The following is a 25,025-nucleotide window of genomic DNA, read 5'->3' on the forward strand; positions in this document are numbered from 1 at the left end:
AGAGAAGGCTTCATCTGTTGTTTTGGTTTTTTTTCTCTGTGAGCCAGCATGGCAAGACCTGGAGGTCCTGCAGGTTCCCTGTCTCCAGTCTGTCTGGTTCAGACTGTTCTTCTTGTCCTGTTAGGGGCCAGTACCTGATATACATGGAATACCAAGGTAGTTTGAACAGCACACTTTTCTGTGCAGGCCAAAAGCAGCATTTCATCAACAAATTAACACTATTTGTCCATATTTGCTTGTAATCATAGAGACATTTTAGTAGTGCTAAGCTCTAGTGAGACCAGTGAATGAACATTTCAATTTGTATTAAGGAATATGGCTTTTGCCCCTAAAAATGGGGACTCACTGGGTGCTGCAGCAGTTAAAGATGCCATTGTGTTTCCTAATCCCACCAGTGTTTCCTCCCCACCGGGGGTGGAGGAAGGGGGAATATTTTTTAGCTCATGGATTTAGTTCCCCTCACAGATAAACAAAGCACTCTTTGACAGAGCTCTAAAGATGCTTCTTAATGCTCCTGTTTATTCTGTGGTTTGTCTCCCTTACCCTCTCAAAGCCAGAACTGCACCAACCCACCAACCCACCATCCTCCACTCAAGGAGGACCATTAGCAGCTCCTTTGTACAGACACAGCCGCACCATCACCTCGCTTGCTCCTCACCTGGGAATGGGTGTGTTGCTTGTACTGCTTTTTTACCTGCAGGTGTACTGCAGGAAAGAGCAGCAGTCAAACTGGAAACTGGATCAGGTAGTGATTTGCTGCAGGAAGAGAGGTTGTCAGTCTGGATTTCCTTAAAATCTGGATTTCCTTTCTGGATTTTCCTGCTTCCAAATATTGGTGATATGTGCTCCTGTGCTGGCTGGGACTAAGACCTTCATCCTTTTAAGAAACTGCACTGGAAGGACAAAACACAAACTAGTTACAGCTCCTGTGGCTCAAACTGAATTGCAAATATATGCAGTGAGATTTTTACAGCTTGAAAGAAAGAAACCAAACTGCAATTTGAAGAATTTCAAGATGTTCTTTTACTAATTATTCTTCCATGTGAAAGAGATCATACTAAGGCTCAAGAAACAGGCTGTAAGTATGCTGTAACCTGTCACAGCCTTTCTATTTGGAAGAGACAATGCTCATGTAAATGTAGTGTATTTCTCCCTGTGATCTTGTTATTTGCAGAAGAATAAACAGTCTTTTCCCCTTTCCTTGAATACAGCAGAAACAAGCACAAACAAGTCACTTCTGGACACCAATTCCCAAGTCTGCTGGTCCTGACGAGGTCTGACCTCAAATGAGTTCCCTTCTGTTGTCTCCTTCCTTTTTTCTCTCCTATCTGAAGCCAACAAAAACACATAAAGCATGACCGTATCTGGGCAAGCAGGGAAGTCCTTGACTTCGTGAAGGAAATGGAAACTGGATCTTTGAGAGGGCTTCCATTGTTCATCTGTCTTTACTACATTGGAAAAGAATAGTTATTCTTTCTACTGAACCTGACTGAGTTTGCATGACGTGTTTGTAACTCTAATGGGATGTGTGGGGATTGTGGATTAAAGCCTTGCCCCAAGGGTATTATTATCATTTTTTCAGAGTAATAATCAAGAGATGAAGGTGCACCATCTAATTTAGGTGTTCCAGCAAGTCACATTGAGACAGTGCCTGGATGTCCATACTGACTGGATTGGGAGACAGAGTATTCACAGTATTGCAGACCTGGGTAGGCAGGGTGCTGACCCACCCATAGCTCCTTTGTACTGAGACACTGTGAGAGCTCTGACAGCTGGAGTGCTGTGATGGGTGGATATGTGCATTTTAGGAGGAGGGTGAGATGTGAAAGGCAGTTCTGCTCTGCACACAGAGGAGCAGCCCAGATGCATGGAATTCTGCTATGGACTGTGTGATGGCCAGGAGCAGAGGGAAGGCCAACACTGGGAACATCGTGGCATCGTGGGAACATCTGTAGCATTGGCTACAGATCACCTGATCAAGAACCTGCTGAGCACAGTGGGTGCTGCCTTCATAAGCTGCTGCTTCCAAACCCATCTGCAGTACAAGTCAAATGGACATGAGCTCACTTCACTTTTTTTCATACCTCAAGACACCAAACTACACATGATGGTCACCCCAAATCCAGCTGCCCTCCCTTGCTACACTGCCCCCTTTCTCACAGCTGCAAAGTCTGAAACTCACAAGGACAGAGTTTCCTGAATTAATCATCAGGCAGAATTTTTTTTTTCTTTTCTCTGTCTCTTTTTCCATTTCTGAGTTGCAACATCTCCTGCCAATGTTCAGCTTGGAATGAATTTCTACAACAGAGCCATATAACTTCTGAAAATAGATACTTACACTGGAAAGCCTGACACACCCTATATGGAGCCTGTGGGTGGCAGAACCATAATCAAAAGAGAGTCGAGAGTCAAGACACCAGGCCGTGCTAACAGCATTCAATTAGGCTCTGAGCAAAGCAGCCCTAAGAGAAGAAAGTAAATGGGAACTCTGTAAACGTCCCCAGGCTCTTTTCATTACTCAGAGGCATTTCAGTTTGCTCTCTTTAGGGTGACCCTAGCTCAGGAGAGTTATTCCAATACAGCTGGTACGTTCAGAACTCCTTGAAAAATGAAAATTCTCGGAAGTAGCCAACTGTCGTGATTTCCTGATATGAAATTGCATGTAAAACCTATGGGGGAAAGAAGCCAGCAGTCATATGATATGTCTGAGCTCTGCCTATCATTAGCAAGGGTGGGTTTTTCAGGATAAAATTCTCCTGGGCCAAATAACAGGAGAGTGATAAATAAAGCTTGTCAACTGCCCTTTCTGACTCACTCTCTCCTGCTCAAGGGTGACTCACTGTCATGTGTGAAAGGCTGCCAGGTCCTCCTTACATGCTGAAACAAGCATGGGTTCTGTGTTAGACACACATAACCTCAGAAAAAGCAGACACTTGCTGCTGAGAAGGCAGCCCTGGAAAGGACTCTGCTGACTAAAGGACCTGAACTTCAAGGTATTTCTCAACCCTTTCTGAAAAGTTCAAGGTTGTTGTTAGATTACCACAGAAAACTTAAATGCAAAGCCATGGCTGAGGACTTGGCTGGTGAGAGCAGTGTTTAAACCATGGCTTACTAGGACCATGAAGGTTTACTAGGTAACTCCTAAGGAGTGAGCCAGCCAGCACGTTCTCGGTGCAGACAGAAGTAACTGAGACCCTGCCTGGTCTAGAGCTGCCTTTTGTCCAAGGAAAATGGCATGAAAAAAAGCAGTCCCTTTTTGTTCACTATTTCATGGGGCTGCTCCCTCAAGGAGTCTGTGAGGAGCCCACCTTGAATCTGAAGAGGGGCAAACAAAGCACATTGACCATCACCTCTGAGTGTGAGTACTCACTGAGCGTTCCTGAGCAGCACCAGCAGCTGCTCAACGCTCCCTCCTCTCTGCACTGACCAGGACCTTGCAGGTAAGTGCACAAAAAGCTTGTTTGCACCCAGGAGCTTTGCTGCCTACGTGAGTGTGTGCTCCACCCTTTGGTCTCCTCCTGTCATCCCGGGCCCACCACTGGCCAAGTGCGCAACTCTGTGAAATCTCTGCCCCAGGCACTAATAACAAATCCCAGTTATTAGCACATACCACAGTCTGCATTGCCCTGCAGACAGGTGGCAAAGGACACCTTGCCCTTGTACCCTTTTCAAGGCTCCATGCATTGTCTGTTGCCTTGCCATGACAAAGCAAGGTGCTTCTGCAAGGACAAGCCTGCTGGGATGTCAACCCACAGGTCCCAGTGGGCCCTGTGCTGCAGCTAGAAGGACTCAGCTGCACCTGTCCTTTGGCACACAGAGGACTCCTGATGCAGGAGCTGACAGGTTTCTCCCAGGACTAAGAGGGGAAGATGTTCCATAGCCTTCCTCAGCTCCAGGAATTGGCCAACATCTTTCTGCATCATGGAGGGAAACCGTGCTGCCACAGAGCAGTGATAGCACAGCTGCCTCCTGCGTGTCCACATGTTCCACCAGGTCTGCACCATCCAGGAGTACCCATGCAGCTGGGAAAGCCACTCCCGCGTGCTTTGACCCAGAAAAACTGCAGCTAAAGCCCCATTTTAAGGTTGGAGTCCTGGATGCTGAGAATTTTAAACTTTCTGTGCTGAAGGGCACAGACCCACAAGAAAATACTATATTTGACCCGAGGCCATGGAGAAGGTTCTAAAACTGATTAATAGCACTGGGATTATGGGTGTGTAGTTTGATTGGAATTGCATAATATCACTGAGTGGAAGACTTAGAATTTAAGGTTTTAGAATATAGCAATATACATGGGGCAAAATGGAGGTTTTAGGGCAGTGGCTAGTTGTTCTTCTTTCCCTTCTTCCTTCTTCATGGGTGGTATTTTGTAATAGGACAGAAAAGTCCACATTGCAGACTTTGAGCGATTAGTTATTGGGTTAAAAGTGAAAATAATTTAGGTGTCATTTCTTAATTGGATAGTTTAGCCTTAAAAGACCTTGTAACAAGAGATAGTTAGCCATGTTGTAGCTTGTTGGTAGAATGCTGTAAAACTCACAACTTGTAAAATAAGTAAGAAATAATAAACACCTAAGCCTGAATGCGAAATATTGTCTCAGAGAGCTTAAATCCTGACTTGACAGAGGAAGAAAAAAGAAGCCAAAAACCAGCATCTCACCACCATTTTTCAGATCATATGATTGCTAAGCTGTCTGCCTGGAATGAAGGTATAACCTAGAAATGTTAATTTTGAATAGAATCACAGAATGGTTTGGGTTGGAAGGGATCTTAAAGATCATCTAGTTCCAACTCCCCTGCCAAGGGTAGGGACACCTTGCACTAGACCAGGTTTCTCAGAGAATAAAGAGTGTACTATCCATTATATCAGGAAGATATAGAAGCCACACAGTTCTAAACACATCGTTTATATTTATTCTTCTCTGGGAGAAGGTTTCCATCTCCTGAAATTTCTAAGAGGTTATATTTAAATATTTTGCTGCGTACCAGAACGGATGTCTAATGAAAAGCTTAAAGAGAAGCTGCAGGCCACAACACCCTCATCCAATGGTAAAAGGACTCACCTGACACATGGAAAACAAGCCTAGGCCACAATGCTACTTAGGCATTTAATATCCCGTGTGCCAGTCTAAGTGAGAAGACTAAGTATTAGCTGTGAACCTGCACTCCAAGTGTCTGTCTCATTCAGGGAGTACAGGGCCATCCCACAGAAGTGATCCAGTCCCTGGGTTATTGGTTACTCCAAAAGAAGTACATTTCTCGTCATAAGTGTGCTGAAAATTTTCATCCTTTTAAAAACTGAACCACATATTTCAAGGGTAAAATAATTGTATTGTTCTTATCCTGCATTCATATATTTTACTGAAAAACTTCCAAACTGGCACTAATGTGTCAAATTTCTCTTCTTAGCAATGGTGAAATATTACACCTGTGGTTTTCTTCCACTGTTTAATAATCTATTGTTTTTCCATTGCTTTTTATCAGCTATTACCAAGTCAGGATTTCATCCTAAATTTTCCTTGCTAAAATTTCCATGCTAACATTTGAATATTTGGCAGGTACAGACAGTTTTATAGGTAAAATTGTCATAATTAGGGTTAGTTCTATCCAAGAAAAAAAAAAAAAAAAGAAAGATAGGAAAGGAAATTGAAAAAACACAAGTGAACACAATATAATTGAGATTCTGGAATAGAATAGCTTCCTTCAGAAGCAAAATTTCACCAATTTTTTGGCTCTACTAAGTCATGTCTCCTGGTTGTTTTGCTAACTCTTTAGAAAAACAGGGTCGACATTGAAATTTATAATAATATTCATCTGCAGGTGTCAAAGCAGTTGTTTAAATCAGCCAGGAACATAATCTTCTCAAAAATGGCCCGACTAAGGCATTAAGATGAAGGACCAGGAATTATAGCCTGGATCTCCAGTCACCCAGCCCAGCCTCTTGTGTGTCAAACTCCCCCAGCTCTGACAAATGAGTTGGGCATCTCAAGCTGCAATTTCAAAGTCATTTACTGAGCAAAGTGAAAGCATGCTGTCCCACAGACACCACTGCTGCCAGCTGCTCTGACTGCAGCCACCTTCTGCCATTGCTCTCTGGAGCACAGTGCTGCCACTGCTCAGCCTTCCTCTGGGGCTTCTCAAGGTGGCAAAGTCACGTCATCTGTCAAGGTAGAGGAACCACTCATCCTTGTTCTTCTTCTTGTTCTTCCTCTTCTCCTCCACTGTCCCATGGGGTGTGTGCATCCAGGATTTTAACTCGCTACAATGAGCTCCAGTGATGCCACCCTGTTGGAAAACATCATGGTAATCTGCTTTACACAATGAAGAAAAGAGAAACAGGGGGGAGAGGGACAGGTTTGTCCTAGAAAAACCAGCAAAGAACCTTGCCTCCTTTAGCAGAGAATTCCTGCTCTGCCCCAGGGGAAAACAAATAACCGTGCTTGTACCCTCAGCACCTTGAAAACCCCTTGTGTTCATGTCTGGAGCGAGCATGCACACAGCATGGATTACAGACATCCCAGTGAAGCTCCCTGAGTTTGGTTCCTCTGCATACCAATTACATGACTCTGTGTGCAATGTATAAAGCCAAGATGCTCGGGATGCACCTGATGATCCCAGAGCATGCAGAGAACAATTACAGGAGCGTGTGCAGCAAATTTCACACTCTCAAGAAATACCAGACTCACTGGTCATGTGCTGGAGACATGGCCAAAGGTTTTGCATGTGCAGTGCTGTAGCATTCATGAAGGCAATTCCTAATTTCTCATTTCCAGGCAAAAGAAGAGTTAAGTCTTAAAGGGAGCTTTCCATACACTGAAACAGAGCGAAACTGATTTACTGATAACTCAGTAGTCCTGAGTTATTGCATTTAAAATAATGTTATTGCACAAAATACTGCAGTGATACTGTTAACCACTGCTAGACAGGAAATGGAATTCCTCTCCTATGGCATACCCAGGCTTGAAAGATTTCTCATGAATCAGGAGAAAAGGTTCTGTTTCTATTACCATCAAAATTGTATGTTTAAAGTACAATGTAACAAAATTACTTTTTTTGGAATAAAGTGTATCAGTAATTCCTGATCAGAACATTATTAGAAACTAAAAGTCAAGAAGATTGAAGAAGCTGGAATGAATCATGAGCAAGGAAACAAACCCCATTTTGATTTTCATAAGTTTTGATTAATTTCTGCTTAAGCTTATATTAAGGCATATTTCCTTTCCACAGAAAAATTACGATTTTTGAACAAGCACTATGATTGGTGGTAGGTGCTTTGCCATTGGATAACCAAGAGAACTATCTCTGCAAGCTTCAGGCTCTCCCAGGCCTCTCCTGTTCCTCTTGTTCCTCCTGTGCAGACCAAATCCTCAGTCCAGTGGCCCCTCTCCCAGTGAGAAAGATTTAGGTTTTATCCTTCCTTAAAACACTACCAAATCCATGCATGGACCAGTAAAGATTTGAAAGCACTGTTTTTTTAAAGTTATGCAGAGAGATGAAGCTAGAAACAGAGTGAGCTCAGATGGATTCCACCTTGCTCAACTCTGACCAGTTTGGCATAGTCTTGGCTAGTCTAGCCTGAGATAACCACCCCGTTTCCCTCAATAATCAATGGAAAGAGACTGATGGGATGAGTCACTCTGTGGGGGTTCCTATCACACACATCTCTCTCAAGAGGCAACAATTCACCCTCTGGCTGAGCTTCTTTATTCCACAGTGGCTGTTGAGGCAGCTGAAGGCATGGTCTGACTGGACAAAGTGTTTAGGCAGCTGCAGGCAGACAAGATGATCTCCACCCTGAATGACAGCACTATTATCAGAGAAAATATCACTACCAAATACCAGCTCATTGCATCTCACCTTCAAGTGTCTGCTTGCTGATTAAAAGAAAACAAAATCTGGCTTTTCACTCCTATGTAACATTTGTCATCCCTGGCATAAACTGAATCGACTCCCTGTGAATCTGATCTCTACCAAGTCTGTTCTTGAAAAGATGGCATCACTGGGACTGCTGGGTGTCCTTGGAGCTAAATCCACAGTTCCACTATTTCAAGGAAAAGCTTCCCAGTTTATGAAGTACAAAGTATAATTTGGGCTCAGATATTCTGTATTGATTCTGCTGAAGCCCTGCTACATGGCAAGTCTCACAAATGGCTGCTGGAGTTGCAGGAGGCAGGCCAGAAGAGCTTATTGGCATCTAGAAATGTCACCAAGGGCAATGGAAATGAAAGACTATAAAATTTCCTACCTACAGAGATGAAACAATGAGGCCAATGATGAGAAGAAATCTGTAGAACAGACTTCCCAGAGGGACCTCAGGCTGTGGTGGGAACTGTCTGGAGTCCAAGAGCCACCAAGGGACTGAAACTCCCCAGCTTAGGGCTCCAAGGGGAAAAGGTTTGTGCTGAAGGGCAAAGAGATGGTATTTTACAGGGACACCTAGGCCCTGGAGGTCAAATTTTATTCTATGCACTCTGCCCTACAAACAAACTACTGGGGGAACAAAAACCAGAAAGGAGCATTTGGGTGGATGTGCAGGGAGGGACACGCTCTGGGCTGACGCTCAGTCACACTCTCTGTTTATCTTTGTGACTTTTTTACCTCAAAGAAGCTCCGATCTTTGTGTAATGATGTTTTTCTCCTAAGGCAGCAAACAAGAGCACAAAATTAATAGCAGCAGTCGTCCTTTCAGTTCTCTGAACAGAGCATTGAATGTGACTCATGGGGCTATGCCAAGCTGGCATTCCACCAGGGCAATAAAGTTGTTGCTGGTAGATCCTCATTAGCAGCACGCAGAGACCCACTGTCCAAGAGAAAGACAGGACTTCTGCGTTGCCTCAGAAGAAGAAAATGCAAAACATTGTATGGCTGAGTTAATTAAATCTGACAGAGAACAAAGCTGGTTGTGATGAGCAGGCAAAGCTCCCCTGCTATGCTATCTAGACTGAGCTCTCTGCACAGGCCCCTGAAAAGTGGTCAGCGCTGATCTAACCCAGTTCCCACTGAAGTCAATAAAAAACTCTTCCTGACATCACTGGAAGAGCAGCAAGCAGAATTATTGGGGGCAAAAAGCCAGGACAATGCTGAGACAATAAACTCGAAAACCAGGAAGGAGGCGCCTGATGTATCTCCAAGAAGAAATGTAAAACATGCCCAAGAACAACAAAGGGCCTTTGTTAAAGAAGCAGCAATTTGCCCAAGGAAGCCAAAGAGATGCTGTCGCCACCCTCTTGAGCCCAAGATGGTCACACAAAGCCAAATGACTGTCCCTCATGGAAGTGGCCATTAAGCAGAGGGTGATGCACACATCCCAGCAGCCACTCTGCTCTCCTGGAGATGGCACAACTCACCCTCATGGGAATGCAAACACATTTTCCCTGCTAACCTACAGATCCCCACAGGTCTGGCTTGGTGCTGCCAGCTGCACAGGAAAGCCTGTCTCCACATCAGCTCACCAGCTCCTGATGTGTCCCTTACCTTCCCGATAACATCAAGACCTTGATTCCCAGCTGCCATCACCCCAGAAATATCAATGCAGAGCAGTCCATGTAGATAGTACCTTTCAGCCCTTTAGCTCTATTTACCATCCCTGGACTTCTATTTACTGATTTTTTTGATCAAGAAAACCACTTATCTCCATACCTAGTTCCCACCAGCCCCCATCCTGCTGATGCTTCACATATGGAGAAGAGGCCTGACTCTGCATGCACAGCATGGCCCTTTGCCAATGAAAACTCCCAAAACAGCCCCAATGATTTGGGTTCCTTATGGATTCTGGTAAAGAACAGCATTCTGTCTTCAGAGTACCAGAGAAGAGAGACCTAAAGTGACCCCAGGTACTTAAACCTAAATATGAAACCCAGATTCTCCTTTTAACAGTGTGCAGCTCATGTGGTATCTGGGAACTAAGCTCCTGGTTTAGCAGAGAAACCTATGTAGAAGCCAGGAAGAGAAAACAACACTAATAATTAGAGACAAAGAAGCCAGGGGTCTTCACCCTTCTTTCTCCCAGTGCTTTCTTCCCTGAGGTGAGGCACTAAGCCAAAAGACCTGCATGAAGTAAAGTTTCCTAAAATAAGTATTGAACTAGAAGGCACCTCCCATGTCTAGGGCACAGTTGCTAATTAGGAAAATACAAAAAAGGGTCAGGAAAATATCCTGGAGCAACAAGCTTCAGGACAGGACTTGTAAGAAATTTGAAAGAGTGAGCAAAAAGCATCATGGCTTCTAGTAGCATACCAATATTCATTCTAGAATTGACACAGGAATATTGATTTCTCAGAGCTGTGCAGGGGGTGAGTTCATGCATAAAAGAAAGAGGAGCACAGCCCTGTTTGCCCCATGGATGCAGCTTTGGGAACACTCTGTATTGTTCCCATCGTGACAAATGCCCATAAGGAAACTGGCACTACAGAAAGGTTGCACAATCCTCATAACTTAAAAGGAGAAATCCAGACACACCTATTCCTTCCTTAGCATTGCAGGCACAAAAGGACTAATGCTAGCATATACAAATAACAGGTCTGCAGGAACTCTCAAATTCCAGTCTGGAATAGTGTCAAGACAGGATTTTAATGCTGAATTTTACAAATCATGCAAGTGTTTAAGCTGAAGATGATCTCCACCTAAGTATCCCTTTTTACAATTTCAGGGAAAACACCTCTGTGAAACATCAATAATTTCATGTGAACACACAGACATTTGGCAGATCTGGCAGACAAAGCACTTTACCTACATAGTATAAGATTTCATTAAAATGTTGCTATGGTGAATTGGAATGAAAAGCAACACCTTCAACACCACCATGAACCCAGAGCTGGGTTATAAGGAAATACAGCAAAACTGGGGTTTGATACACCATCAAGAGTCTCTCAGCTTTTTAATCTAAACATTTTTAATGTTAAAAAAATAACCCATCAAAAGTAACCTTCCCCACAGTTTCCACTTCATCCAAACCCATGTGTGCTCAAAAAATTCCTAACCATCTTATAATTAAGAGTGTTAACCAGTTCTGTCCTTTAGCTCTTGTACTTGGCTGTTCACATAATGGTCTGGGAGGATCCAGATAACATTTAAGGCTGGAATGAGTCAACCTGGAAAAGATTATGTTTATGTAATTGCAGCATGGTATGGGAAGTGCCCTATATTATAACAGGCTCAGCATTAGCCTAACTCTGAAGGCAGCTGTAGTCAGCCACCCTGTATGAGTAACTCAGTGAGCCCTCTCCTCACACAGCACCTGCCTTACATCAGGAGGGTTTTAAAAACACAGCTCTTTTCCAGCCTGTGTCTTTCCACAGCCTGGACACCAACATCCCAACCCAACCCAGCCTCCAACCCCCGCTGGGATGGAAATACTCAAGAACATGGTTTCACTCCCATGCTGGTGGTTTTTCACCACTGCATCTCTTGCTTGTCTCAATCCCTCCCTTTCACCAGGCAGCAGGAGTGGCTGAGGAGGCAGCAGAGCTAGCTGCCTGTTTTACCCAGCTGCATCAGGCTTAAATACAAGTTATTGCAGTAAGTCCCTCCAACTTAAGATAAGCACAGACATTCGGGCCACCCAATAAGCAATGAAATGCTGTCATAACCCTCCCTGTGCCACCAGAAAGAAGGTTGACTCTGCTCATCAGGATTTGGGAGCAAGAATTTGGCAGAGAAGGCTGCTCCCACAGTGCCTGGTGGAGAGCTGATGTGTCAGGATCCAGGGGAAACACATTCTTATTCTGTGTCCAGCACCTTTTGGTAAGGGACACACTGTAATGGAAGCCCTGTTGGGACAGCAATTCCAGCCCCCTTTGACTCCATCGTTTTGTGGGTTACCTTCTCCTCTTGATTACAAAGAAACCCAGGTTCCCCCACCCAGCCAGGAGCAAGGCTGCCTGGAGCAGTGCTGCAGGAAGGCAGGTGCATGCTTGTGACTCCTCTGGGGGACTGGCAGCAGTTTCACACCAGCTGCTGAAAGTTTTCATGAAACTGCTCTGAGAGGATCCCAAGAGGATCCCAAGGGACTGGAGTGCTGTGTGGGGACTGCTCTTTTGTATTGCCAGGGAAAGGAAATATTGTATGAGAACATGCATGACTGAGGAAGGAGTCCCTAACACTCGTACAGTGTATGATCTCTCTGTCATTACATTTTCCTTTCATTAACCATTTTTTCTGGTGCTTAGTTGCTGGCCAGGATTAAACCACACCATCCTCATCACCTGTTAAAAATCCCATTTTTCTTGTCCTCATCATTCCCTTAGTTTCTCTCCCTTTTCAAACAGCCTCTCATCCTCTCCTGCCTTCTGGTCCTTTCTTAAATCTCACTATCAGTTTGTCTCCCTTTCAGCCCATGGCTGGACCATCACTGCTGAAGCCTGGTTGGTCTCCACCACTCTGAAATAGCCATGCACCACCTTCCCCACTCAGAGAGGGGATCCTACACTTCCAATGCCCAAGCACAGCCCCTTCTTACCTCTCCTCCCTGCACTTGCTGCCCTTCAGGTACATTGCCTCCCTCCCTTGCTAGACTTGTCTTTATGCTGTCTCAGACTTGGCAGAAGAGATTTATGCAGGCATAAATGGCAACCAGCAGGCACCCAATGATTTGCTTTCAAGATTAAGTGGAAGAGGCAGGAGTAAGATTCAGGCTGCACTGATTTTTGCCCTGCTGACTTTCACGTTGAGTCCATTAAAGTTTTCTGCTCCGTGTCTTCAGCAACACTTCTGCATACTGGGGTACAGCTCTCCAGTCTGGCATCCAGAGCTCTGCTGCAATTCATTGTGGCCAAATCAGTTGTCTGCAGCTCACCAGAAACACTTTTGGAATTGGTCATGAGATAAGACAGAGGTGCAGGAAGACAGGACACTTCTCTGTCTCATGATCCCATAGGTCTCCGTGACTCCTTGGCTCACAAGACATTTATTGTCCTGGGCATTCACTTGTGTCATGCAACAGAGACCTTGACCCTGGGCTACTGAGGCCCCTGAGAGAGTCCCCAGAAGGGACTGGCTTTCTTTGCACTGGGAATGTGCTGCTGCTGTGCCATTCCTTGAGGATGAGGATACAGTACACCTTGGCAAGGTAGGCCTGGACACCCCTAACTTCACCAACACATCTTCTCTAAAATATCACAGTCCTTTTTAAAACAAAAAGGCAACAATGTTTTCAGGGAAGGGGCTCTGGACAATAAAGAGGCAAAAAGAGGGACTGTTCCTGAAAAGTCAGTATGGATTTTAGGCACCCAAACCAACATGCTGGCTGGCACCACCATGAGGGATCCCTCTGGAGCACGGTTCAGATGCTTCCAGAGCAGCTGGGCAGTGCTGGTGGGGCCACGGGGGCTGGGGCTTGGGCCCAGACAGTCTTTCTTGCCCCACACAACACATAAGCTGCAGTCAGGCTGCTGTCTTTGATCCTGCATAGCTTATGAGCCCCTCCTGAAGCCAGCATGGAAGGCCCGGGGGCAGGGATCCCCAGGGCTGGCTTTGTCACGGCAGCCTGGAGCTGTGGGTCTGGCTCTCCCGGAGTCACCACTTACTGCTCTTCAAAAAGGCCCAGGAAGCTTCAGCCTTCAGGACCGCCTCCAAACAGGACAGGCTGACACTGCAAGCCTGTATTTTAAACCAATTCACATCAAACACTAAGGAAATTCCAAACCAAAGAGCTTTCTATTTCCTCTGCTTCCCCTGTAATCCACCCGACTGTCTGCCAGTTCCTGGGAGTGCTGCTGGCCGAAAAGCTTCCAGCCTCTTCTCACACACGGGAGAATTGGTTTTATCTGCCCTTCCTTGATGGGCTCCAGCTCTAAAGCTTCCTACCCAACCCTTCCTTGATAAATTGAAACAATTACTCTGGGCTTCTCAAGGGTAATTGCTAATAAAATTCAGCAGATTTCCCCCAAAAGACATGAAAGGGTTGGAAGCAGAACCAGAAACTAAAGGAGAAAGAAAATGCAGGACAGAAATAATAGCCCTTGTTCCATTCATGTCTCATCCACTGCTGGTGAGTTTTTGTTCTTAGAGTCACATATTTCAGAGATGAATCCTCCCAAGCTGTCTCCAGTGGGGAAATGTCTCATGCTTACTGCTTTGGAAAACTGGTAAGTTGTTTTTAATGGTATTTTACAAGATCTTCCTGAATCTAGAAAAAAATCGCGAAAGCCTCAGGCTTGGATTTCCAAAGAATCAGCAGGGCATCAACAAAGGACAAAGTCACAAGAAGCAAAAGATGTCCAGAGTCATCCTGACTTTCTCTGACAGGATCCCCTTCCAATATTTTAAGCACAGAAGCAATGAATTCTGAAGCCTGGATGGTCATAGGTGTCCCTTGAGGGACTGTGGACTCTAATACTTCTACAAGGGTAAGTGGTTTAGGTTCAAGAGAGCTGAGGAGCTATTCAGACCATCAGGTCTGGCTCGTTATGGACAAAATTAGACCCAACAGATGAGTTAAGCCTCTCAAATAGGCAGCCCAAATGGCAGGAACCCCCAAACACACCAAAGAGGAGCAGGAACAGCCAGCTTTGTTTTCTGCCTCGTTAGGTTATCTCACTGGGCCTGCAAGAAGCACTGCTGGAGGACTGCACAGCATTGGATGTGCCTGTCCTAGGTGAGCATGAGGCTGATAAAGGGCTAGGTGGGTCCCCAAGCCCTGTCTCCAAGTAATCTGTCTGTTGGTTTAACTGGGAGCAAATTACAGGCATCACTACGGAGAAACTTGAAGTGGCACTGGCATGTCTTGCCTCCAGTCTGTCTCTCCTTGTGGCACGTTGCCAGCCCTACGCAGGGAAGCAAAAGAGCCTCTGAAATTAAATTATATCTTGGAGGAAGGGGGAGGAGTTTTCTTCCTGAGCAGGCCACTAGCAGCAGCCCTGAGCATGGGATTTATGTGGGATAGATACAGGAAAACAAATGACTATGCAATCTTCTTTCACATTTGCCCAAGTACATCAGCATATCACAAACCCAAGGATTCTTATCACAAGTGTAATTTTATGTCATTCCAATTTTATTCTGTAGTTACGAAATCCCTTTCACAAGCTCTCAGAACTCCACCTTCAGAAACACAGCCGTTTTCTTGCTTGCCCCCTCTACTTTCCAATGGAAGATCATTCCAGAATTTTACTCCACAGGAGGGGAAAGACAGTCCTTGATACATGTGATTTGAAATATAGCACATGTAAGTTTGTAATTAGACCATGTGGACAACGAGAAATGGGAGGTTCTTGAATAGTTAAAGAAGATGTAATACCAGAAAGCTCTTCACAGCATGACTAACATCCCCCTGCTTCTCCAATTCAGCTAAGACACTAAAACAATTAAGGTTGCACTTCAACATTAAATAGGACCTAAAATTGCCTTTTGTCATTTTATTTTCCTTACTTGTATTTATACTGCAGTAGATCAATATCCTGAATTCCTGCTTCTGCCTGGTAAGTGCATGTTCTTTAATCTTCTCTTGACACTCCATTCAGATAATCCTGACGAGCAAGCACTTCCCTCCAGGGATGGTAATGAATCTAAATAAAGCCCTGTTGTGAACAAGGACAGTACTCAGTATATGTTTCCCACCAATAAGCAGGACTCACTTTGAGAGCGCTGCATGGCACAATGCAGTGAAAAGCTTCATCTGACAGGGTTTATCCAGTAGCTTACAGCTGATCCCTACTAACCAGAGGTCCCTTGATCCAGGAAACAACCCTATATTGCAACAGGTCTGAACTCCCCTTTGTTTCAGTCTGCTGCTGCATTTGCCACACCAGTCAATGACAGAGTGAGGTGTCCTGACCCACGGCGTGGCCTCCTTGTCCTTTACCAGCCAGGAGCAAGGAAATTTTTTTGTGAACTGCAGCCCAGAGCACCTCAGCTGAATCTATGACCTTTGTGTACTGAACTGTGCTGATGGTTTTCTGTATTTACAAATTGTTCCTTGAGCAATGAAAGAAACATCTGTAAATCTGTGGATGTAGAACAAATCAATTCCTTAGGGACACAAATTCTCCAACACTCTATTCTTCAATCGAGATAAATCTGCCTGTCTTTATATCAAGGCTTCATGAACTGTGAAGCAGGTAATCATTAAGTGCTTTATGAGAATGGTGAACCAATTCCAGAAACGATTAGACTCCAGAAAATCACAGAAGTTTGATACAATCACAGCTTGTAATTCTGCAGTGCTTTCTCCCAAGGCACATAACCCTCTAACACAGCAGCTCCTGATCTGTTCCCCTGGCATCCTCACTTCCACTTTGCAAGGCAGCAAATGTGGTCACACACCCTAACTTGGGAACTGCTTTCCTAGCACTTATTTCTCATGCTGTAACATGTTTCTAGCACCTAAGAGTCATCAGAACCTGCTTTGCAAAGTATTTAGAAATGAAGTCTTAAAGCAGTGTCACCCACAGCACAAATTAACACACGGCAGACTCAGTTGTGACTATTTGCTGCTCTGTTTTGCAGGCAGAAATGGCTGGATGCTAATGTTAGTCCTGGGAAAGGGCATTAAGGGATGGTCATTTGGTCCAGGGGACTCACACAGATTTAACATCAGTGGTAGTAGAAATTATTTATTCAAATCACCTTGTGGACCCAGATTATTTGGTGGCCCCATTGCAGCAGGACCGGACCCTGCCACCACCCTGGACAGGAGACTGCGGTGATGCTGTGGCACGTGGACAACAGAGCTCAGCACTCAGGGAAGGGCTGAGGCAAAGCAGGGTTCAAACCCTGCCAGGAAATCTGCCTCTCCCCAGCCAGAGGAGCCTGTGTCCTGGAAGCACAGAGGACAGGGAGATTGGAGACATAAATGGTGAGAACAAAGGGCTTCTGTAGTATCCCATAAATCCCAACATAGCCAGCAGCTCCTTCTGCTCACAAACAGAATCCCAAAAGACTGATCTATGATTCCAGATTTGCTGAGGCAAGATCTGTGTACTTATACCCCTACGGTACTCACAGAATCAAGGATCTGCATTCCTTTTCCAGGTAATTCCAGGGCAGTTTTTCCCAGGTGAAAAGGTAGGTAGAGGAGCAGGGCCATGAGGAACTCGTCTAGTTTCTCATTCCTAAGTAGAAGGAGGAATGGTCACTGTGAAGTTTCCAGATCTGCAGATAGAGACACCACCAGACCATTATGAGAAAGAACAAAGTCTCTGCTCAAGGGCTGCATTATACCAAAGATTAGCAAAATGGCTGAGACCTATTTGTAGCAAGCACTCCACCTCACACTAGGACTTGGAAGGTTTTTAGAGAACTACTGACAGTCCAATAAACATGCTGAAGAGTAGATTGAACTGGCTATTACCAGAGATATTTCCAAGAAACATATTTATTTTCTGCACTTCACCTTCCTTTAGGTAACAGAATAGAAAACTTTCAAACAGGTGATAGAATTATTTCTTTGCATGTGTTCAAGACAACATGAATTCAGTGTTGTTTCCCACTGAACCACACAGCTGAGAGATTTTAAACCTCTGATATTTCCCATTTTGCTTCTCAATCAGAAGAGAGTTCCCTCCACATCCAGCTGCACACAAAGTTCTCAAAACGAACTCTACATGACATACCTCATACCAGCTACAAAAGGTAATGTGATGTGAGTCATTCACTTCTTTCAAAAGCAGAGCAGCCTCTGAAAGCATACAGAGGAGGAAAAGAGAATTTCCTCAAAAAATTGCTAGTGTCAGCAGAAACAGCTTTCTAAGTTGTAGAGGCAATGCCTTGCTGATGTGAAATACCAGCAATTACTCACATTTTACATCATCCAATGTATTCATATTGTACCCACTTGGACAGCCTATGCAATTTCCCTCCTTGGTCAGCCAGCCTTCTCTCAGGGAGCACGGCACTGCAATCCTCTTGGAAGATGCTGGTGGTTGACCAATATATAACATTCAAGGACACTGTGCTCATTCCAGTCTGAGAATACTGTCTGCCCGGGACATGTTCCCTTCATTGCACTCAGTTTCAAAGGGACAAGCAGTGAAATGTGCTTGGCAGGTATCCTGAACTAACTTTCAACTGTTAGAACCACAAATCAGGCTGGGGATGTTGAGAGAAACAGGACATTTCTCTAAGGTTGCATCTGAAGTTGCACCTTTAGTTGCTAATATAATAAGTTGCAACTGTATTATATAGATCAAAGAGGTTTTAAGTAATGGATGAAAGTCAGCTATACCATGTTGTGAATTTATAAAATTAATAACAATAATAATAATTTAATCTTTGAAGTGCCTTACACAGATGAATTAATTACCTCACAATACTCTTTGGAGTAGATGAGAATTATTACCTCATTGTGAGCGATCTGGAAACAGCAACAAAGATGCTGAATGACTTTACCAAAGTCAGACCAGGCTGAGCCTGAGCTAGCATTCAACACCAGGCATGTCTGGCTCTGTTTTTGTGTTCAGACCACTCATCCACCCTGTTGAAATGACAGCTGGCTTCCTGCTTCATGTGCTTTGTTCAGACATGATCCTCAGACAATGGGTGAAAATATTCCCACCCAGATGATCTTGTTTCTTTTTGAGCTGGGCTAGTCGAATTGAAATACCTCTTTAATGTCTTCACATGCATTTCCTGAAAGAGAGCATTTTTTCCTTCCTTGAGGTTTTCCTCAGCTGCTGGATTGGAGCTGAAATACAGAGTATGAGCATGCAGCAGTATCATTTTAAATTACTAGCAGCATTACTAGGAGAGATCAAGATCCCAGAACATGAAGATATATCTATTTCGACCTCTAGCTGACACTAAGAAAATATTTGGGTTGTGGTGAAGCCATTGTGAGACGTTCCTTTCAAGAATACAGAAGCAAAGAACAAAGGGGTTTCTGGGGGCTCTCTTGCTCTGCCTCCTGCCCCATATGCCCTGTGACACATAAACCCTTCCAGCAGTGTCTCAAGTGGCTTTGGGAAGATTTCAGATGCCAACTGTCCCATTCCAGAGCTCTTCTTTGGGATCACTGAGGGAAGATCAGGCAGAGGTCACCACAGAGCCCACACCTCTCCCTGGAGAGCTGCCGGGCAGAGTCAGCAGCGTTCCCAACCCCAGTGGAGAAGCTGGCTGAAGCTGCTGAGGCACAGGCCATGGAAGGTGTCTGCTGTAGCTGTGTGACCAGGACAGAGGGGAGCAGCCTGACTCCAGCCAGACAAAAGCTTGGAAAATGCCCAGCAGGGCAGGAGGCAGCAGCAGGCAGCGTGGGTGACCCACTGCTGCCACATCCACTGGCTCCCTGCCCCTGAGAAAAGAGCAGGGAGGGATAGTTTGGGTGCTTTTAGGTTTTGGGGTTTTTTTTCCCCCCTAATGGTTTAAAAGGCCTGATAATGCCCTAATCCACACCTGCCACAGACGTTCAAAGCAGAGTTAGGTGCACTTTTTCCCCTGCAGAGTAGTGGTTTCCCTGAAGGTCTGCAGTCCTCCACTGCCCACCATTGCAGAGTCACACACACCACAGGGTGTGTGACTCATTCCATAGTCCTCCACCTGGGGACACCTGGTGTGGCATTTGGCCCTTGCAGCCAGCACAGCTGCCCCAGGGTGTGGGGCACGTTTCTGACACACAACACACAATTTTAGCTGTCCCTCTGTAGTTCAGCTTGAGAGATGTATGGAGTAAATGTGTATTTCTCCTTCACTCCATTAACATGATGCAAGAATTTGTCCTGCAGTTGATGCTTTATTTAAAAAAATACTAGACTGAATTTACTTGGAACTTCTGTACTTATCAAGGCCTAAAGCTGCATAATTTGAAACCAAACATCATTATTTTACCTTCCAGATTCAAGGGTGTTAGTATCAGCTTTTCAGTACCACACACCTCAAGCCAGTCTTATCCTCTGCAAGGAAGCAGTGTACAGAGTGCATGTCATAAATTCATGCTCAAGTTCTCAGATCAACAAAGTATTTATAAGGCAAATTCTGTGCATATTGGGCACTTCCCATCAGTCTTAAGCCTGCTTTTCCCCCACATATTGTTTGTGTGCGAGTTATTTCAGCAGAAGTTCTCAAAGATTGCCAGTGTAAGAAAGAAAAATGTGTATTTGTTCTTTTTTTTTGTTTTTCAGGTCATGAATAACTAATGGGAAATTTGCTAAAGGAATCCATTCTTTGATTGCCAGTGAATCTGAAAAGACTGAGAAACTGAATGAAACCAGGCATTAAACAACACATTGCTTTTGGGGTTTTTAATCATATTTATGTAATTGTACAATCTAAGTATCAGGAGAAAAGAAACCTTTGCTAAAAGATGGAATATATTATGCATGCTCCTGATATTTTGAGACATTTAAATAAACACCAGATAGACTTCAAGGGACACTGGACAAAACTACTAGTAACAGCATTTTACAGCATCTATATATTTTTAGGAATTCCAAACAAAAATACCCCCTGGAAATAAATGAGGTCTATTACTCCTTTCTTAATTAACAAGAGAGACTTGCAAACCCTTAACTATTATTTGCAGGTCACCTTTAAAGCAAAATTACTCTTATTGCTGAAATCCCTCTGCCTACAAATTTAAACTGAGTGAAACTTTAAGCTTTCCTGTGACTTTTTGCCAGGTACTATTCAGCCAGGCAGCCACAAGGCTCTCAGAGATTCTTACTCAATCTAATTGGGTAGTAGAGGCTGGATATGGGACAACAGAATAATTTCAAGTCAGCAGCCCACAGCCCATGTGGTGGTTAGACCGCAGAGATGAATATGAGGAAATCATGGCTCTAATCCTTTGACAAAAAGTGGTTATTTCAGCTTGCCTCTTCTAGTCTTCAGTTCCAGCTTTCTAATAGTGTTTTGCCACTCTCGGATGAAAAGGCCCACGCAAATGCTGTACCTTCATGTTACACACAAGGGATTATGAGCCATGAAAGAAAAATAGGAAAGGTGGTAATCCAGCGCAGCAAGATTTACCAGCACACCACGGGAAGGAGAAAATTCCACCCCCGTGTCTTCAAAATGCATCCCAGCTGCTCCTCACTAATGCAAATGGCTGAATGACTGTCCCAGCCACTGTGCTGGGGCAGCAGGACAGGTCCTGCCCACCCGTGGGGCCTCCTGTGGCCCCTGGGATCTGCTGCAGAGGCAAACACGAACTGCAGCAACAGGATGGAGCTGGGAAGGGTGGGAGGCTCACAGATGGCATAGTGCTGCCAGGACACTGTCAGGAGTGAAGGCGTGACACTGCTTATGGCAGTGACCATCTGCTGTCCCCTAGGAACTGCAGATCCCAGCACGTACCCTCCCCTGCAGCCTGCTCTGGGCACCAGGACTCATGGCCAATGTGCTCTGCTCCTCCCAGCTCTGCTAAGCAGCTTCCCTGGGTAACATTTTAGTCCAAACAGGGAAATGAGTTTTTTCCATTTGATAACATCTCCACAGCCATTTATTTATGCTCATTGTGGCAGTGATGGTCAGAAGCTGCAGAGATTTTCCTGGTTTTCCCAGGACTGGTAGCAGTGAGGGCAGCTGGTCCTGTCCTTCTGTTATGGGCAGTGACAGAGCTCTGAATGTTAAACACACTTTAGCTTTGGGCTTTACAAGATTTCAGACTATATCAGGTCACAAATATGTGGCACAACCTAGTTCCTTATGTGAGCAGTCAGCTCAAGATTTGGAAGCTGCACCTGGAAATAATTCCCATATACTAAGGCAGGTCACTTTAGAGCATGATTTTGAGGTTTAGAATCCTTGGGATATTGTGAAACATTTGGTTTTTCAAGCAGAGAATCTCTCACACATCATTCACAGCAGGTCAGTGTTGTGTATAACTGGTATTGCTTAGTTCACACCCAAAATTGGTACAAGTTATGCTGACAAAAGCACTTTTTGCCAATAGGAGTCAAGTCTCCATCAAGGGTGAGGTTTCACATCACAGCTAAATCAGCCTAAGAACCAGCTGTTAATGGAAGAAGCATTCTTGATCCCATCAAAATTTTCCCATCGTTTACCTGTGTGATGATTCTTTATCTTTGACCCCACAGCAGGGCGGCTCCCTAAATTGTCAAAAGTAGTCATCCAGCAAAAATAAATGAGAAGCTTTCTGTTTAGTTAGCATTTTATATCAGTTCATGGTGGAGTCAGACAAGGGCCAGTGGAGATACAGATAAATACAAGGGGACAAAGGAAGGACCACACCTTGCAACAGACCAGGTCAGCTACAACCTAAGAAAATGTTGCTGCACTACCGTGTACTTTAAAGGATGAAAATACCTGATCTAAGGCTTCTAGACAGGTCAGGCCAGTAAGACAGAAGGAACATTTTCTGTGCTTCCACCTCTTAAAATGGCATCAATCTTTTTTGCAGTAGTTGCTGACTAGGGAAAATAGTCCTGAAAGTATCACAGGTGTTCATGACCACGTGGAAGAACAAATGGAAAACACAAACTAGGGAAAGAAAATTTCCATAAAGCAACTTGTCCCTAACTTCCCTTATTTCCAAAGCCTTCCCAACACTGCATCTTTTCTCTTGTGGGTACTATTTAGAGGCATATCCGTGCAAACAGAATGAGTCCATGGATAAGTAAGCAAGGATCTCAAAACAGCCTGAAAATTGCTCTCTGGCTCTGCTCTCGGCAGCCATCTCTTTCCATTTTTTTATACAATTGCATTGTGTATGTTGTGTTTCCAGTTGCTATTGCTGGCTGCCAAGTGCATATCTATGACTTGGCAGCCAAGTTACATATTTAAGACGATGAGAGAAGCAGGTTTGGGAACAACCTCACATCTCCTCCATGGCAGCCAGGCAGCACTGTAGAAACAGGCTCAGGGGAAAAGAGAATGGATGGAACTGATGGCTCATTGGCTCATTTTTAGAGAGGAGGGCTGTCATCAGCCTGAGGAGACCACTGGCCCATCTTGACTCCAGTAAAATTGTGCTAAAAGAATTGGCAAAAGTAAGGGATGTGTTGCAGACACCCAGGGCTACCTGTGTTAGTGTTTGACGTGCAGAGGAGAGAAACCTTCCTCTGTAATGGAAATCTGCTTTGAACACTCCACAAAAAGCATACCACAAAGCTCTCTGAAAAACTTGGCGTTTCCAGTGGAAGATGCCATAATAGACACACATGGCATTTGGTTTTTGCTGATTCATCACCTTCTTCCCTGTGGGTATAGTACACATCTGAGGGGTATAAACTAAATAGATAATGTGAAGCAATAGAGATGTGATGGTGATGAGTTCCACAGGCAGCATCCTAAGCAACAATTCTTCTTCAGAGCTGGGGCTGAACAACACCCAGTGAATAAGGTGTATGTTGAATCAGAAACTACTGCCTTCTTAGAGCTTCACTGCCCATTGTGTGCACTGGCTGAGGCAGGTGCCCTGCAGAAGAAAAAAAAATTTAAAAACCTGTTAGTGCATAATTAAAAACTGGGTTATGAGGCATAAGCACAAGCAAGCAAGAGGCTTGCTCCAATTGTCATAATTCTGAACAACTGACCTTGAACCCTTAATAGGCTTCTTTTAGTGTTGTTTCTTGTGGTGTTTGTGTGTCCACGAGCATCCCAGTAACTGAGAACACTCAACAATATGTAAATGTACCCATTCTTTAGGAATATCTAATGTTTAATTTGGCTATCACACCCAGAAAGTAAACAAATGCATAAATTCAACAAAAATATCACTGACTCACCATCCAGTCATCCACCTCTTCTCTGCCTCTTTATTCTTGCTGTGTCAAGCCTCTGTCTCCCATACCCACTGTATTAATTTCCTCCTCTTTTCCCAGGGGCTGTTAAATGTCAGCCCTGGTTTCTCTGGGAATACTAGACTGCATGTGTGCATTACTGTTTGTATTGGACACACAAGCACAGATTTCAATGTCCCAGTAGCTAATGCTGTCCATGACTACACCATTTACCTGCCAAGTGCTCTGCCTGCTCATTAAAAACGGGATCATGCTGTGTGAATGGAATAAATACTGTCCCTTAGGCAAAATACCATGAGCATCGGTGCAGGTTTTCACTTCAGTTTTGTGCAACACGGAAGCTCCTAATTCCTTGTTTTTAGCAATTTGAACAGTGCACAATTTGAACAATTTGAAGGTTATTCCTTGGATAACCCAAAGCAAAGGGCAGTTTGGTAGCTGCAGTGTAACTTCTGGAGAGGAACCATGTCCACCTCACATCCAGCACCAGCCGTGCCCCAGAACCAGAGCCCTCACAGCCACAGGCACAGCTCCAGCCTGGCTGCAGGTGCTGACAGGCAAAGGCAGAACCAGGTCCTGAGTCCACACCAAAGGTCCAAGGGAGCTCAGGAGGCAGTGACTGCCTGGCACCACTTGCGGCCACGCAGTCTGGTTTTGGAAAGCCAGAAAAACCAGCTGCACATTCTTCTGGCGAACTCCTCGTGCCATTACTCCCCCAGCATGGCTTTATCAGATGAGGGTATTGAACATGAGCAGCTGTCAGCACTCTTCACACAGCCTTGCACCCCCAACAATCAACCTTTTGCTATTAAAGTGCCTCTGACAGAAAGGAAGGAGTATTAAAAGGTACCTCAAAAGGTATTTTCAAAATTTTGATTCTGTATTCTGAGGTGCTCAGAAATCTACAAACCTTACCAAAAATTTCATAGCCTAATTTCTAGTTTTTCTCAGGATATAATCATCTCCCTGCTACAGAAATAGGGGGGGAAAGGTGAAAACTTAATATAGAAATGCTATAGACAGATCATCTCTATTCAATTCTGTGAGCTCTGAAGGAAATTTGAAGGAAATTATGACAGACAACCTGGCTTTTAGTTTTTTATGGATTACAGAGACTTTTTACATTATCAGAATTTTAAAATTAGTTATCTCCCACCTGTAGTGCTGGGGGTAGGACTAAGGACTAGCTACCATTAAATGTCTTTAACCAGGGTGTGTTGGAACATTTGCAAACACAAATGCAAATGAATGAGTTCGTCAGCAGGGAAATAAGGAGTCTTCCAATTGAGCAATGTGGTTTTGAAAGAAATATATGTACATTTTTAGATACAGCCTGGCAAAAACAAATTCTGCTTTCATCCATGACATGTGATTGCTAGACTGTCAGTGCAACTG

General features: G+C 44.4%; 1 protein-coding gene across 1 annotated transcript; it reads right to left on the bottom strand.

Annotated features, from left to right (window-relative positions):
* Positions 1 to 5,736: 5,736 nt before the first annotated feature.
* On the bottom strand, positions 5,737 to 21,258 carry PPP1R36 (protein phosphatase 1 regulatory subunit 36). Its single transcript, XM_038139286.1, is given in 8 exon segments — positions 5,737 to 6,285; positions 16,940 to 17,067; positions 17,567 to 17,614; positions 17,735 to 17,751; positions 17,753 to 17,851; positions 18,539 to 18,619; positions 19,756 to 19,820; positions 21,223 to 21,258. Coding segments are annotated over 8 exon segments (774 nt in total). The 3' UTR covers positions 5,737 to 5,985.
* Between the last annotated feature and the right edge of the window lie 3,767 nt (positions 21,259 to 25,025).

This window comes from Motacilla alba, chromosome 5 (genome assembly GCF_015832195.1).
Source record: "Motacilla alba alba isolate MOTALB_02 chromosome 5, Motacilla_alba_V1.0_pri, whole genome shotgun sequence".
NCBI lineage: Eukaryota > Metazoa > Chordata > Aves > Passeriformes > Motacillidae > Motacilla > Motacilla alba.